Source organism: Pogoniulus pusillus, chromosome 5 (genome assembly GCF_015220805.1).
Source record: "Pogoniulus pusillus isolate bPogPus1 chromosome 5, bPogPus1.pri, whole genome shotgun sequence".
In the NCBI taxonomy this organism is placed as follows: Eukaryota; Metazoa; Chordata; class Aves; order Piciformes; family Lybiidae; genus Pogoniulus; species Pogoniulus pusillus.
The window spans coordinates 230,475-246,314 of NC_087268.1; the positions used below are offsets into that span (position 1 = coordinate 230,475).

Consider the following 15,840-nt stretch of genomic DNA (forward strand, 5'->3'; position numbering starts at 1 on the left):
GAGGGACTCACTGCTGCTGACAGCTGCATCTGGAGCCACCACGGAGCAGTGGCTGAGAGCTACCTGCTGGGAAGCAGCACCCAGAGGTTGCCTTTTTTTTTTTTTTTTTGGGGGGGGGGGGGGGGAGGGCAAGGTCACTGTCCCCTATTGCTCATCCCAGCCAAGTGTTGGGCCAACAGCAGCATAGGGCAGCCAGAGCTGGGTGGTTGTGCTGGACACAGGTAGGAAGCCCCTTGAACAGCAGCTTTCAGGCCATTTCCTCTCCTGATCCTAGGGAGCAGAGCCCAGCCCTCATCTCCCTGCAACCTCCTCTCGGGGAGCTGTAGAGAGAAGAGGTCTCCCCTGGAGAACATCGTTTAGCATCAGCCTTGGTAGAGTTAAGTAATGATTGGACTAGATCTCTGCTGCCAGGCAACCAGCACCAGAAGAAGGGGACACAGTCTCAAGCTGTGCCAGGGCAGGTCTAGGCTGGATGTTAGGAGGAAGTTGTTGTCAGAGAGAGTGATTGGCATTGGAATGGGCTGCCCAGGGAGGTGGTGGAGTTGCCGTGCCTGGAAGTGTTGAAGCCAAGCCTGGCTTGGGTGCCATGGTCTGGCTGATTGGGCAGGGCTGGGTGCTAGGTTGGAGGTCTCTTCCAAGCTGGCTGATTCTATGATCTGAAACATCTTTTCCAAGTGAAATTATTTTATAGCTCCCTGGAGTAAGGCTTCCTTCTTGCAGCGTTTTGGTGAAAGCATTGAGCACAAGATAATGGTTTGTGCTTTGCTGCCCCTGTGCTAACCGTGCTGCTGTCACAAGCAGTGCTGCCCCAGCTGGACAAGAAATCTGGTTTTCAAGGGAAACACAGCTGAAAAAAAAAGGGCTTCAAATAGGACCTGATTAGCTGATTAAACCCAGATGCTGTGCTGGCAGACAGGCTGCCCTGGCTCATCCGATACAATCCCCTTCCCCTCCTTTCTGTACATAGTGTCCTTCCAAGCAAAGCCTCCTCCCCCATAGCTATGTCTAAGTTGCATTAGGAATCTTGGCATCTTTTCACTTATACATGTTGGGAATGGTGGGTTTTTTTACCCTTTCAGATAGTTGAGGGGAATCTGAGAGTCAAGTGGTTGACCTGCTTATCAGAAATTCTCCCTGTGTTCCGAGGCGGCAGAGGTCACGCTGCGGTCTTTAGCCCCTGCACTGGATGAGGAACCTCCCCACTGCCCTGCACGCTTTGCTGCAGTTTTTAAGCACGTGAGATAAGCAGGCTCAGTATCCCAATGCTGAGGCATCAATCACTTTTTCTCTCACCCAGTTTTGGAAGGAAACAGCTTAGTGCAGACACTGCATGTTGCTGGTCTGTGTCCTCAGTCATTTCCCCCTTTAACTTGGGGCTGATTCCTTTCCCGGGGAGGCTGCCTTAGGAGCACAGGATGGGTATTGGTGTTAGTCCTCCTGGCACTGGAGAACCAGGGGTTCAGTAGTTTTAGGTAAGGCTTCCTTCCTTCCTTCCTTCCTTCCTTCCTTCCTTCCTTCCTTCCTTCCTTCCTTCCTTCCTTCCTTCCTTCCTTCCTTCCTTCCTTCCTTCCTTCCTTCCTTCCTTCCTTCCTTCCTTCCTTCCTTCCTTCCTTCCTTCCTTCCTTCCTTCCTCTCTCATTCTCTTTTTCTCTTTCTCTCTTTCTCTCTCTCTCGTTCTCTCTCTCGTTCTCGTTCTCTCGTTCTCTCTCTCGTTCTCTCTCATTCTCTCTCTCGTTCTCTCTCTCTCTCTCTCTCTCGTTCTCTCTCGTTCTCTCTCTCTCTCTCTTCCGTTCTCTCTCTCTTCTGTTCTCTCTCTCTTTCTCTCTTCCAGGCTGGAGGAGACCTCCAAGCTCAGCCAGTCCAACCTGTCACCCAGCCCTGTCCGATCAACCAGACCATGGCACTAAGTGCCTCAGCCAGGCTTGGCTTCAGCACCTCCCCAGGCAGCTCCTCTTCCTCTCTTCCCCAAGAGCAGCCCAACCCGTTCCCTTGCCCTCCCAACAGCACTCTTGCTAACAGAAGTCACTGGACTCAGTCCCTCTTTAGCCAGAATCAACATATTGAGGAATTTCTGTAATATGCTTAGAGGTGCAAACAAGTTCCACATAGAGACTATTCATTCGCTTGCTCGGTCACAGATGTAAGAGGAGATTCATCCCAGAGAGGCCATGGAAAGGGAGTAACTCCTTTTGCTCTTGTTTTTCAGTTTGACAGAGGACAAGGACTGGTATCAGCTTGCTGAACAGCAGAACCATCTAAATTAATTTCACATGGAGTGTCTGGTCTCAGCAGCAGGATGCTAATCCTTTGCAGTGCTACAGCTAGGGGACAGGCCAGGGAGAAGGCCTCACTCAGTGCAAAGCTGAGGCCACAGAGGCATATGTGATAGGAAAAACAGGGGTTTAGGCTACTGCTGGAGAAGAGAAGATGCCAAAGTCAGCAGCTCAGTTTTCATTCTAGGATCCTGTAAGCAGGAAAGCACAGGAAAAGAGCAGCTCAGCTTGAAGTGTAGATGACAAATTCATGCCAGCTCAACAGCCTGTAAAAAGGTGACTTTCTGACCTTGCCTACATCTTTCTGCCACTTCCTACTCCCAAGAATATAAAGTTAAGAGACTAGCACAAAACACAAGAGGAGGAGAAGCCACCAGATACTTTGCCCTTTCACTGCTGTGGCAGTTGCTTCAAACTGTCTTCACCAAACGACTCCAGGTGAGTTGAGACAGTTTGAGTCACCTGCCCCCAGACAGACATCAGCTTGACAGACTCCAGCTCTTGAGACAACTAAAGGCAGTTCTGGCAAGGGAATATAGGCTGCTTTCAGACCTCCTGTGGCTGGAGACACGAGGCTCTTCAGCCTGGAACACCAGGAAAAGCTTTACTGTGAGGGTGCTGGAGCACTGGAACAGGCTGCCCAGAGAGGTTTTAGAGTCTTCTTCTCTGGAGACTTTCAAAACCTGACTGGATGCGTTCCTGAGCAACTCGCTGTAGGCAAACCTGCTTTGACAGGGGGATGGGATTAGAGGATCTCTGGAGGTTCCTCCCAGTCCCCACCATTTCTTACCTGTATGGATGCCTGAGCACCACAACAGTGTCACTCTACTTGAGTGTACACACCTTGAGTGCTGTGTCCAGTTCTGGGCTCCTCCATTCCAGAAAGATGTTGAGGTACTGGAAGGTGTCCAGAGAAAGGAGATGAAGGTGGTGAGGGGCCTGGAGCACAGCCCTGTGAGGAGAGGCTGAGGGAGCTGGGGGTGTGCAGCCTGCAGCAGAGGAGGCTCAGGGCAGAGCTCATTGCTGTCTGCAGCTCCCTGCAGGGAGGCTGTAGCCAGGTGGGGTTGGTCTCCTCTCCCAGGCACCCAGGAACAGACACAGTGTGAAGTTGTGCCAGGGCAGGTCTAGGCTGGATGTTAGGAGGAAGTTGTTGTCAGAGAGAGTGATTGGCATTGGAATGGGCTGCCCAGGGAGGTGGTGGAGTGGCTGTGCCTGGAGGTGTTGAAGCCAAGCCTGGCTGGGGCACTTAGTGCCATGGTCTGGTTGCTTGGGCAGGGCTGGGTGCTAGGTTGGACTGGCTGAGCTTGGAGCTCTCTTCCAACCTGCTTGGTTCTATGATTCTATACTGTCAGCATCACTCAGGGCATTACAGTGGTAATAAAGGCATCCATGCAACATTACACTAATATACTTCTCTTTTGAGACAGACCCATCCCCCGCTGTGATCTTGAAGAAGGTGTGAAATAGCTTTAAGCAAGGCAATATAACTTTGAGCAGAACTTTTAATTCTACACTGTCTGAACTAGGCAGCAGTGTTAAAATGCAGGCAGAATGCTGATATACACAGACTGCCTCCCTGGCCGCTTCCAGGAGGAAATCGTTACCGCTGCCCTCAAGCAGGGCACGGCAGTGCTTATCTCAGCCTAAATCGAAGGGAGTTCAGCTACTGTAATGCTAATTTCTTACATAACAAACAGTTAAGCATTTTAATAGCAATTAATATCCTGAGCACTTCGATTTTTTTCCACTGGTGTGCCACATTTAGAAGCCTCCATTAAAAAAACCAAGATAAATAAATTGGTGAATTGCCACAATTCCAGACTTGGAGGAAAGTGCAGCACCTCTGCCTTGCAATGCTGGTGGATCAGAAGCTCAACAGGAGCCAGCAGAGTGCACTTGCTGCCCGGAGGGGCAAACAGAGCCTGGGCTGCAGCAGGAGCAGTGTGGCCAGCAGGGCCAGGGAGGGGATTCTCCCCCTCTGCTGTGCTCTGCTGAGACCCCACCTGCAGTACTGCAGCCAGCTCTGGGGCCCCCATTGCAAGAGGGCTGTGGAGATGCTGGAGTGTGTCCAGAGCAGGGCCAGGAGGATGCTGAGAGGCTGCAGCAGCTCTGCTGTGAGCACAGCCTGAAATAGTTGGGGCTGTGCAGGCTGGAGCAGAGGAGGCTCCCAGGTGACCTTCTTGTGGCCTGCCAGCATCTGAAGGGGGCTACAAAAAATCTGGGGAGGGACTTTTGAGGCTGCCAGGGACTAGGGACGGGACTGGGGGGAATGGAGCAAAGCTGGAGGTGGGGAGAGTGAGAGTGGCTGTGCGGAGGAAGTTGTTGAGCAGGAGAGTGGTGAGAGGCTGGAGTGGGTTGCCCAGGGAGGTGGTTGAGGCCCCCTGGCTGGAGGTGTTTGAGGCCAGGCTGGCTGAGGCTGTGTGCAGCCTGCTCTAGGGTAGGGTGTCCCTGGCCATGGCAGGGAGTTTGGAACTGGCTGCTCCTTGTGGTCCTGGTCCCTTCCTACCCTGGCTGATGCTATGATTACAGGATTCAATGCAGGTTCTGTCTTGCCACTGAGATTTGAGAGACTTGGGTAAGGGGAAAAAGAAAGAAGCCAAGTCTTTCAAGGGAAAAATATACACAATAAGAAGCATGCTGCCAAGATCTCCTTTCTGCTTTGCAAAAGCTCTGGAGGCACATTCACACTTGACTGAGCCAAGTCATTTCTTAAAATGACTGGACTGGGGTTTGAAAAACGTGCAGGCTGAGTCCCTAAGAGGAACTCTTTCAGCTTTATGGCTCTGAGCCATCTGCGAGCTAAAAGGACAGAAACCATCTAAGAAGTGCAAAGCTAAGAGTCTTGGTTTTTCACAGTATGTTCTGAGTCTCCTTTAATCTGCTTGTGGACACTGCAGCAGCCTCACTGAAAATGCCAGGGGTGTGAAAAACAGCAGCTGGTGACTGTGGGTGGAAAGCCATACAAATCGTTAGAGAAGCATGGAAAATTCATTGCTGGCTAAAAAGTCACTAGACAAGGGCAGCTGGCAACTGCGAGGTGGAAAAAGGCAGTAGGGGCACATGGTGGCTGCTCTGCAGAGGTTGCTGCTGCTGCTCTCCAAAAGAATGATGTGTGAACTGAGCAGAAGGTGCAGCGCTTCCAAGTATTAGCTCCAAGGTAGTTTTCCGATGTGCTGCAGCTTCCAGCTTTGAGCAGGCACCTTGGAGCTGGTAAAGGAATCAGGCGAGGCCCCTTTGGACACTTCAAAAGCAACACTGCCTTGCTTTTAATAGGTGCCATGTGCCTGGCTGCTGACACCAGCCAAGCCAGTAGCTTCTGCAACTGACATGCATACCAGCATGCTGAGGATAGGTTGGGCTGGATGATCTTAGAGGCCTCTTCCAACCTGGCTGATTCTGTGATTCTTCCTTCTGGGGAGCAATAACAGACTGCAGCAGTACAGGCTGGGAGGTGACTGCTGGAGAGCAGCCCTGTGCAGAGGGCCCTGGGGGTGCTGGTGGCTAACAAGTTCCCCATGGCACAGCAATGTGCCCTTGTGGCCAGGAAGGCCAATGGGAGCCTGGGCTGTGTTAGGAGCAGTGTGTCCAGCAGATCAAGGGAGGGTCTCCTCCCCCTCTACTCTGCCCTGCTGAGACCTCATCTTGAATACTGCCTTCAGTTTTGGGCTGCCCAGTTTCAGAGGGACAGGGATCTGCTGGAGAGGGTCCAGCAGAGGGCTGCGAGGATGATGAGGGGACTGGAGGGCATGGCTGATGAGGAGAGGCTGAGGGCCCTGGGGCTGCTCAGTCTGGAGAAGAGAAGACTGAGAGGGGATTTGATCAATGTTTATCAGTATCTGAGGGCTGCCAGGAGGGGGGGACAGGCTCTGCTCACTGCTCCCTGGCACAGGACAAGCAGCAATGGGTGTTAGCTGCAGTACAGGAGGTTCTGCCTCAACACAAGGGGGAACTTCTTTGCTGGAAGGGTCCCAGAGCACTGGCACAGGCTGCCCAGAGAGGCTGTGGGGTCTGCTTCTGTGGAGCCTTTCCAGGCCTGTCTGGATGTGTTCCTCTGTGCTCTGTGTTACATAGGATTGTCCTGCTCTGGCAGGGGGTTGGACTGGATGATCTCCTTGGGTCCCTTCCAAGCCCTGACATCCTGTGAGCTGTGATATGTGGAGTAAGAATGTAACATTAAGCCATGAGGCCACAGTAAGAAAGCATCACCGTGGCAGGGGTTGGAAGGGACCTCTGGAAATCATCTAGTCCCAAGCCCCTGCTAAAGCAGTATCACCTAGAGCAGGTTGCACAGGAATGTGTCTAAGCAGGTTTTGACAGTCTGCAGAGAAGGAGACTCAACAACCTCTCTGAGCAGCCTGGTCCAGTGCTCAGGCACCCTGAAAGGAAAGAGGTTTTTTTCCTCATGCTTAAGTGAAATCTCCTCTGTTCTCATTTGTGAAAGGAGACTTGGTATGGCTCACCTTTCACTGCACTCCCAGCTTGCAAAAGCCTACACTCCAACTGCAAACACAAACTGTGATATGCAATCAGACAGCCAAGATCAAGGGGATTTATTTTCCTGTTTATCCCAGCAATTTATAGAATCTTTAAAGGGAAGAAAGAGATCTCTTTCCAGTCAACACACTGGATGTGAATAAACCCCAGCTAAGGTTATAATAAGTTAATAACTTGAGTTTACAGTTAGAAAAGTTATTGCAGCAGTGGTAGAACAAGGGGAACTGAAGGTTGTAAAGAGCCACTAGCCCACAAATCAGGGCAGAAAGCAGCTAGAACGAAGCCATGACAACCACACTGTCATTTTCCTGGGCGGTACTGTTGTGACATTCTTCCTGCCAGGCCTTCCAGGTGCTGGGGACTGCCACCCCTCGCTATAGGAGCCCTCTCCATCGCTTTTCGCTTTCCATTGACTGGCTGAAAGACTTCACCTCCACTTCTCTACGTACCCTGTGGCTAGGCCCTTTTACACAGAGTCATGGCTGTCAAAAATCAGCATCAGGGTACCAGGAAATAACTCTGCTATCTCTAAGAAACAACCTCTGGCACTAGGGATTGGGGTTGGAGCCAACTTTTCCCCCTCCCTTCCATACACACTTTGGCCACAACATCCCCAAGCAGCGCTACAGGCTGGGGCCAGAGTGGCTGAGAGCAGCCAGGCAGAGAGGGAGCTGGGAGTAGTGGTAGATAGTAGCTGAACATGAGCCAGCAGCATGCCTGGGAGAGCATCCTGGGCCACCTTTCCCCCCTCCCCTTCATACATACTTCAGGCAGATGGCATTCATTTATCAGGTGAAAACACCTGCCCAGCTGAAAAGAAGATTAACTGCAGTTAGAGAAAAGAAGCCGCACATGTTCTTCAGTTTTATTCTTAGTGGAGGGTCGTGGCCCCCTGCCAAGTCACAGCATCCCATGAGAGCTAGCAGGAGCCTCAGCAGGCTCCTGGCTCACCTGGCGTTTACGGCAGCTAGGGCTTGCAGCAACCTTGGCTGGGCTGTAGTGTTGTGTCAGCCTGCAGACATGGCATTCCCAATTCCAGACAGTTTGCCTTTGGTCGAGACCAAAAGTAATCAGCACTAACAGAAAGGGAAACCGAGCAGAAGTGAAAGGCAGAGGCTGGGTGATGACCAGGGTGTCAGGCTGGCACCGCACAGCATTTGTGCAGCCCAGTAAGAAAGGGTCTGTAAACGGGGCTGGAAAATGGCTGGAAGTTAAGAACAGGACAGGATGGGAGATCTGAGGAGACAAGTCCATTCAGAAAGACATGCCACAGTTAACAACCAAACCAAAGCCCCACCCCCAAAATGAAACCCTCCTGCTGATTTCTTCTTTTGTAAATCAACATTTACATTGGATAAGTACATTTTGAAAGAGTTGTACAGTAGTTCACAGTGGCATAAAGTTCTCTGATTGCTTGAGTGCTTGAAAATATCTCATCAGTAAAAAAATACCAGAGCTGGGGGAGGAAAACCCTCTCTCTGAATTCTGTCCATGGGTGAATGCACAGGTTTTGGCAGGCAGCAGGTCGCTGGATCCGTGGGAAAAGCAGCAGCATGGCAGGAGTGTGGCTCACAAGTCAGGGGATGGAGGGTAAGAAGAGTAGTAAGGCCCATTTTCCTGCAGTGAGGACAGAAGGAGCAGGTAAATAAAGGTCTCCTCCAGTACACCTGGATGATACAGGCAAGTATGCAGTGACTGCCCCAATCCCCCCGGGAGAGGGCTCTGCTGGCGACTAAGCAAAAACACAGCTTGCATTTGCCTTGGGTTTCAGTGAAGTGCCTTGCACAAACACAGCTCTGGCTGCTACTGCAGAGCTCCAGCACAGCAGAGAACCACAGAATCAACCAGCTTGGAAGAGACCTCCAGGATCATCCAGTCCAACCTATTAAAGCCTGGATGAGGCACTCAGTGCCATGGTCTAGTTGACTGGAGAGGGCTGGGTGCTAGGTTGGACTGGACAGAGCTTGGAGGGTCTCTGTGATCACCCCAGGCCCTATGCGGTCAACTGGACCATGGCTCTAGTGCCTCATCAGGCTTTGCTTGAACACCTCAGGGACAGCAACTCCACCATCCTCCTCTTTAGAATGATTTGGCCAATACAAGCCACATGCATTCCATTAGGTGGCTAGAGATGGAGAAGGGATGGATTAGGGAAGGAAGAGCAGGAAGCCCTTTTCAAGTTCCACTTCCTCCCCGCCCCCCTTTGTATGCTTGTTGATAAATGGGGACAGGGAAGATGAAACATGGGTCTGGAGAAGGGGAGGCTCCCAGGTGACCTTCTTGTGGGCCTTCCAGTATCTGAGGGGGGCCTACAAAAAAGCTGGGGAGGGGGACTTTTTAGCCTCTCAGGGAGTGACAGGACTGGGGAGGAAGATCACAGGCTCGACAGAATGTAGGGGTTGAAGGGACCCAAAGAGATAATCGAGTTCAACCCCCCTGCCAGAGCAGGACAATCCTGTCTAACACAGAGCACAGAGGAACACATCCAGACAGGCCTGGAAAGGCTCCACAGAAGGAATGGAGCAAAGCTGGAGATAGGTAGGTTCAGAGTGGCTGTGAGGAGGAAGTTGTTGAGGCAGAGGGTGGTGGAGGCTGGCAGGGGTTGCCCAGGGAGGTGGTTGAGGCCCCCTGGCTGGAGGTGTTTGAGTCCAGGCTGGCTGAGGCTGTGTGCAGCCTGCTCTAGGGTAGGGTGTCCCTGGGCATGGCAGGGGGGTTGGAACTGGCTGATCCTTGTGGTCCCTTCCAGCCTTGACTGATTCTAAGATTCAAGGTAGGATATTTTGCAGTCAATGGAAGGTATGCAGCAGGTATGTAACAGACATTTTACCTTTGCCCACTGTTTTCAGTGTTTTATGGCACAGTTCTTTGCTGAGGAAAGGCAGTCTGCCTTTTATGCACATGGGAGACTGCTTCTAACCAAGCCCTCCCCCTTGTGCTTGGCCTGCTGTAGAAGAATTAACTTAGGGGAAAAACAGTTACAGAAGAACAATTAGACCTCTCCAGGAACCTTCCCTTTATTCTGGATGCTTAAGTTGTGAAGTGAGGCCCTTTAAGCTTCTTTCAGTAAGCGAGAATTGAGAGAAGCCCAAGAACTACACTTAGAGCAAAGACTCATAATGGCTACATGCAGCACTTACCCCTGGCATCAAACTCGAGGACGATAAGGAGGGAGATCAATCTGTCTGGGGTATGGCTGAGAATAACTGCTTGATGGCTTTCAACATAGTGAATTTGTCCTTTAGCCCTAGAGACTGTAAAAGGATAGTGAAAAAACCATGCTGAGACCTGGAAAATAAATTCCAGCAAAGGCCAAGTAAAAGATGGTGCTGCTTCCAAACCATCAAGTTCAGGCATTATACTCTAGCCTGCAGGGCCCGAGTTACACTAACCATCACAGCAGTAACACAAGCTGTGCTAGTTCAACACAGCCTTTTCCCTGCAGCACAGGAGGGAGGGGAAAGTTACACACAAAAACCTCTGCGTGCAGATGAGAGCTTACTGAATAAAGGAGACAACAGTGACAGAATGCACGATGACCTTAGCCCGTTGGCAGAAAAAGCACAGCAGAAAGCAGCAAGCAAGCCAAACCCATGCCAGGGAGCTGCTCCCCCCACCCCTTGCTGGGCCTGCTGGCATCTCAGCAGAAGAGAGCCAACACCCAAAATCCCAGAACCCAAAAGCACCAGAACAGGAAAACCTCCCATGTATCAATTTGAACTTGGAGCCCCAAAATTACTGTGCTCCAGCCAGCACTTTCGTTTTGAAGCTCGTGTGAGCAGGATGGTTCTGAATGACAGCAAATACTCAACCCAACCCGTGAGACAAAGTCAAGCAATGCCAACCACAGAGTCAGAAATGCCAGCAAGCACTGTCTGCAGTTTCCTGACTCTACACTTGGAATCACGAATCAGTCAGAGCTGAAAGGACCCACGAGGATCAGCCAGTTCCAACCCCCTGCCATGCCAGGACACCCTACCCTAGAGGCAGGCTGCACACAGGCCTCAGCCAGCCTGGCCTTAAACCCCTCAGCCATGGGGGCCTCAACCACCTCCCTGGGCAACCCACCCAGCCTCTCACCACTCTCCTGCTCAACAACTTCCTCTCACAGCCACTCTCACTCTCCCCACCTCCAGCTCTGCTCCATTCCCCCCACTCCTGCCACTCCCTCACAGCCTCAAAAGTCCCTCCCCAGCTTTTTTGGTAGCCCACTTCAGATGCTGCAGGCCACAAGAAGGTCACCTGGGAGCCTCCTCTGCTCCAGCCTGCACAGCCCCAACTCTTTCAGTCTGTGCTCACAGCAGAGCTGCTCCTCCTGAACTGCCAGCTGAAGGTGCCTCTGTAATGTGAGCTGTTGCTGCTGTTTGCTTCCAAAACACCATCAGATAGTGGCACATTTTCACAGTGAATTTAGGCCAGGCTCAAATCCCAGCCTGACTTTATATGACCTCAGGTTTGCACCAGGGAGGTTTAGGATGGCTATGAGAAGAAACTTCTTGAATTAAAGACTGGTACAGGTTCCCCCAGCAGGTGGTTGATCCCCATCTCTGTAGATGTTTCAAAGATGCAGAGATGTGGTGCCAAGGGACACAGTTTAACACCAGCGTGGCAGAGCTACATAATGGTTGGGACTCAATGATCTTCCCAAGTCTTTTCCAACCAAAACAATTCCATGGCTCTATATTCCACGGAAATGTTTTTACCCATTGCATTGAAGTCTTCACAGCAATTGAAGGAAGAGAGACTTCCAGCTGTTCAGAGGTCCTACCGAGAACTCATCTCTGCTGTGGATTGGCTGAGTGTGTGATGTTTCTCCACGGTTCACAGCAAAGCCTGACTATCTTAGTCTGCAAGGTTTTACTTGAGTATACATGGCCAAAAGAGGAGGCTCAGGGCAGACCCCATTGCTCTCTACAATTACCTGCAGGGAGGCTGTAGCCAGGTGGGGTTGGGCTCTGCTGCCAGGCACCCAGCAGCAGAACAAGGGGGGACAGTCTCAAAGTTGTGCCAGGGGAGCTATAGGCTGGAATCACAGAATCAAGCAGGTTGGAAGAGACCTCCAAGCTCAGCCAGCCCAACCTAGCACCCAGCCCTGCCCAATCAACCAGACCATGGCACTAAGTGCCTCATCCAGGCGTTGCTTGACCACCTCCAGGCACAGCAACTCCACCACCTCCCTGGGCAGCCCATTCCAATACCAATCACTCTCTCTGCCAACAACTTCCTCCTCACATCCAGCCTCTGGCACAGCTTGAGACTGTGTCCCCTTGTTCTGTTGCTGGGTGCCTGGCAGCAGAGCCCAACCCCACCTGGGTACAGCCTCCCTTCAGGTAGTGGTGGCCAGCAGTGAGGTCTGCCCTGAGCCTCCTCTTCTTCAGGCTAAACAAGCCCAGAAGTAAATCTCAGACTAAAGATGAACCCTCCTCCCTGCATACCCAAACTCACACATTCCAGACAGGCAATTATCCTCAGACAATTGTTTCACTTGGAAAAGACCTTCCTGATCACTGAACCAACCATTATCTAACTGCAGCAACTCTGGCACTAAACAATGTCCTGTGTCTTTGAAAGGCCCCCAGGGATAGGGATTGAACCACCTCCCTGGGAGTCTCTTCTAGTGTTTGAGAATGCTTTCAGGAAAGAAATTTCTCCTAATCACAGAGTCTCATAGATTGGCAAAGCCCTTCAAGCTCATGGAGTCCAGTCATGAGTTTCACACTGACAAGTCTCTGGCCAAAAGCAAACCCTCAGCACAATATCTCATCACTGTGAATCGCTGTGGTTGGAAAGGACCACCAGGATCAGCCAGTCCAACCTGCATCCCAGCATCCTTCAGCACCAGACCATAGCCTCCAGTGCCACATCCACTCTCCTCTTAAGCACCTCCAGGGATGGTGACTCCACCACCTCCCTGGGCAGCCTGTGCCAGTGCCTGACCACCCACTCAGGAGAGAACTTCCTCCCAACAGCCAACCTAAACCTCCCCTGACGCAGCTTGAGGCCATTTCCTCTTGTCCTGCAGCAAGTCTTCCTCCTGCACTTGAGACAAGGGGTATTTTTCCCTACTTCTAGGGAAAGAAGTCAGTGCTCCAGATACAAAATCAACATGCCAAAGACTTCTGAGCCAGCAATCATCCATGGGGAGAACAGCCCTGAAATAACTGAAAAAGGAGGAGAGGAAAAGAATTCCATCTTAGCAGCCACCTGCTCCTTCTGCTGCCTACCCCCCATCATTTTTCATGAGCTGATAGTCTCTACAACAGCCAGCAGCAACCCCACTTGCCTTTCACTTAGGGAAAAACACTTGGCAGCAAGACACGGACACACATTCTCCTCTTTCTCCTCCAGCTGTGCTGCTAGAATGGGATACAAACCAATTCTGTTTCCAGCAAGTTGAAGAGTCTCTCACCCTCCCTGTTTCCCACCCACTCTCTGCTTGTCCCCACTAAGTTTCACTGCAGTTCCTAAAGGGGCAGAGAACATGGTAATGGAATAGCAAAGCCCAGTTCTTATCCTACAAAGCTGAGTTCTTGTCCTACTACAACTGAAAAAAACCACCACTCACTTCTCTCAACCAAATGGGAAGAGAGGAGGGAGATAAAGTGCTGCTGGGAATATAAACCACTGGCTGCTTCTGGGTTTTGATTTTTCCACTTGGCTTTGTGACCTTAGTAATGTTCTATGCTAGCTGCCACATGTTCAGGAATAAGAGCTAGAAGCTATATTTGTAGATCCAGACCTGTACCATATGGGAATAATTAACATGCTGACACAAACCAGAAGGTATCTGTTGGGAAGCCTCTGTCTCACCTACACAGGTGATCCTGCTCTGCCAGGGGGATTGGACTAAATGATTTTTTGAGGGCCTTTCCAACCTCTGACATTCAGTGAAGCTCAAAGTCTCATGGTGTCCCATTTGTAAAGGCACAAAAGGAGAGACTCTAGAAGGACTTGCAATGTTGGTGGACGAGAGGCTCAGCATGAGCCAGCAGTGTGCACTTGCAGCCCAGAAAGCCAAGCAGAGCCTGGGCTGCAGCAGCAGAAGTGTGGCCAGCAGGGCCAGGGAGGGGATTCTCCCCCTCTGCTGTGCTCTGCTGAGACCCCACCTGCAGTACTGCATCCAGCTCTGGAGCCCCCATTCCAAGAGGGATGTGGAGATGCTGGAGTGTGTCCAGAGCAGGGCCAGGAGGATGCTCAGAGGCTGCAGCAGCTGTGCTGTGAGCACAGACTGAAAGAGTTGGGGCTGTGTAGGCTGGAGCAGAGGAGGCTCCCAGGTGACCTTCTTGTGGCCTGCCAGCATCTGAAGGGGGCTCCAAAAAATCTGGGGAGGGACTTTTGAGGCTGTCAGGGAGTGCCAGGACTGGGGAATGGAGCAAAGCTGGAGGTGGAGAGAGTGAGCCTGGAGGTGAGGAGGAAGTTGTTGAGCAGGAGAGTGGTGAGAGGCTGGAATGGGTTGCCCAGGGAGGTGGTTGAGGCCCCATGGCTGGAGGTGTTTGAGTCCAGGCTGGCTGAGGCTGTGTGCAGCCTGCTCTAGGGTAGGGTTGTCCCTGGGCATGGCAGGGGGGTTGGAACTGGCTGCTCCTTGTGGTCCCTTCCAACCCTGACTGATTCTGTGATTCTATGAAGTGCAGCAGTTAAAGAACTTCTTGCTTGAAAATGTGCAAACAGATGTGGGTTTTTTTCCCCAGACATATAAATGTTCTCAAATTTGATGAATGTCAGCAAAAAAGCAGAATAAACACAGAGGTTAATCTGCTGTGCACATGGAGGATCACATTTCTGTTTTAACAAGAGAAACTAAAATTCTAGGAAGGGCTGCTGCTGACACACGATTCATCTGCAGTACTCATACTCCTGAAACCTGAGCACAAAGTTCAGAAGGGAGTGAGCACCACCTCCTGTTGGTCCACAGACAGCATGTTACAGAATCAGTCAGGGTTGGAAGGGACCACAAGGAGCAGCCAGTTCCAACCCCCCTGCCATGCTCAGGGACACCCTACCCTACAGCAGGCTGCCCACAGCCTCAGCCAGCCTGGCCTCAAACACCTCCAAACTACTGTTTGAAGAGTTCAGTTTTCCATCTCCTGAAGGCAGAAGAGGATTTTTCTGCTCTCCATCACAAAGGCATTCTTCCCACCTTTCCCAGCTACTCTACACTCTCAGTCCTAGCTAACCTCATTGCTGCTCAGCACACATCTCTAAGAAAAGGATGAATTTCAAGTTGTGATGGTGGATCCAGAAGCTACTGCTTGCTTTTGGAAGTCTTCTATATACCTCCCTGTTCCTCATAGTGCAGTCTGAGAGGCTACTCTGCCAAACACACGGAACACACCCTCCTTTGGTACTGTTTACCTCACCTTTGAGCGAAATGTTGGGTGGACAAAATACAGAGCCTTCAAGTTCCTCTTGTACCTGGTTTGGAGAAAGGTGGAAGAAAACATTTCAAAGGGGCTTCTGATTAAGCTCACCTATGCAGCCCAACTACCAAAGCAGGGCATTCTGCTTAAGTGATGGAGTTTATAAAGTAACACCAAAGCATCCCAGTAGGAAACCAGGCCCAGGGAATGGCAAGCATTTGCCAAGAGCAGCAGGGGCTCTTTTCTCATGGGCACTCACTTGGTGTCGACAACATCGTACAGCTTCTTCAGGAAATTGGAGTCCAGTTGATTGTAGTCGTTTGTGAGCGTATGGAAGTACACCAGGACGTACTCCTTCACTGCAATGTGATCCATGACGTGGATGAAGTACAGCAGAGCCTGAGGCAGGAAGGAACACTGTGTGGCAGAGAACACTTTGACTGCTATTACATCTTACCACGCTTCCCTTCCTTCACAGGTCAGGAAGCACGAGGCTGGGTGGCAGCCAGTTTCAGCTACAGAGGGAAGGTGAACATTGGCAAGTGTTCAGCTGCAATAGGCAAGTGAGCACTGCCAAGTGTTCAGCTCAGCTGTGGTAACTTAGATGTCTGTCTTTGTCCAGCTGATGTCAGAGATGGCCAGAAATGCTTGCTTTGCTGTGAAAGACTGACTGCATTTGTTACATTCAGTTACCCATGTCTTGGCAGTCTCTTCCTTGA

The 15,840-nt window shown here is 51.2% G+C and overlaps 1 protein-coding gene across 1 annotated transcript in view; it reads right to left on the reverse strand.

The window, feature by feature from the left end:
* The window catches only part of GDAP2 (ganglioside induced differentiation associated protein 2), a 46,042-nt gene that overhangs the window by 12,440 nt on the left and 17,762 nt on the right, over positions 1 to 15,840 (reverse strand). Inside the window, 3 exon segments of the mRNA XM_064143928.1 lie at positions 9,905 to 10,052; positions 15,122 to 15,176; positions 15,381 to 15,520. Of these exon segments, the coding sequence (XP_063999998.1) occupies positions 9,905 to 10,052; positions 15,122 to 15,176; positions 15,381 to 15,520 (343 nt within the window).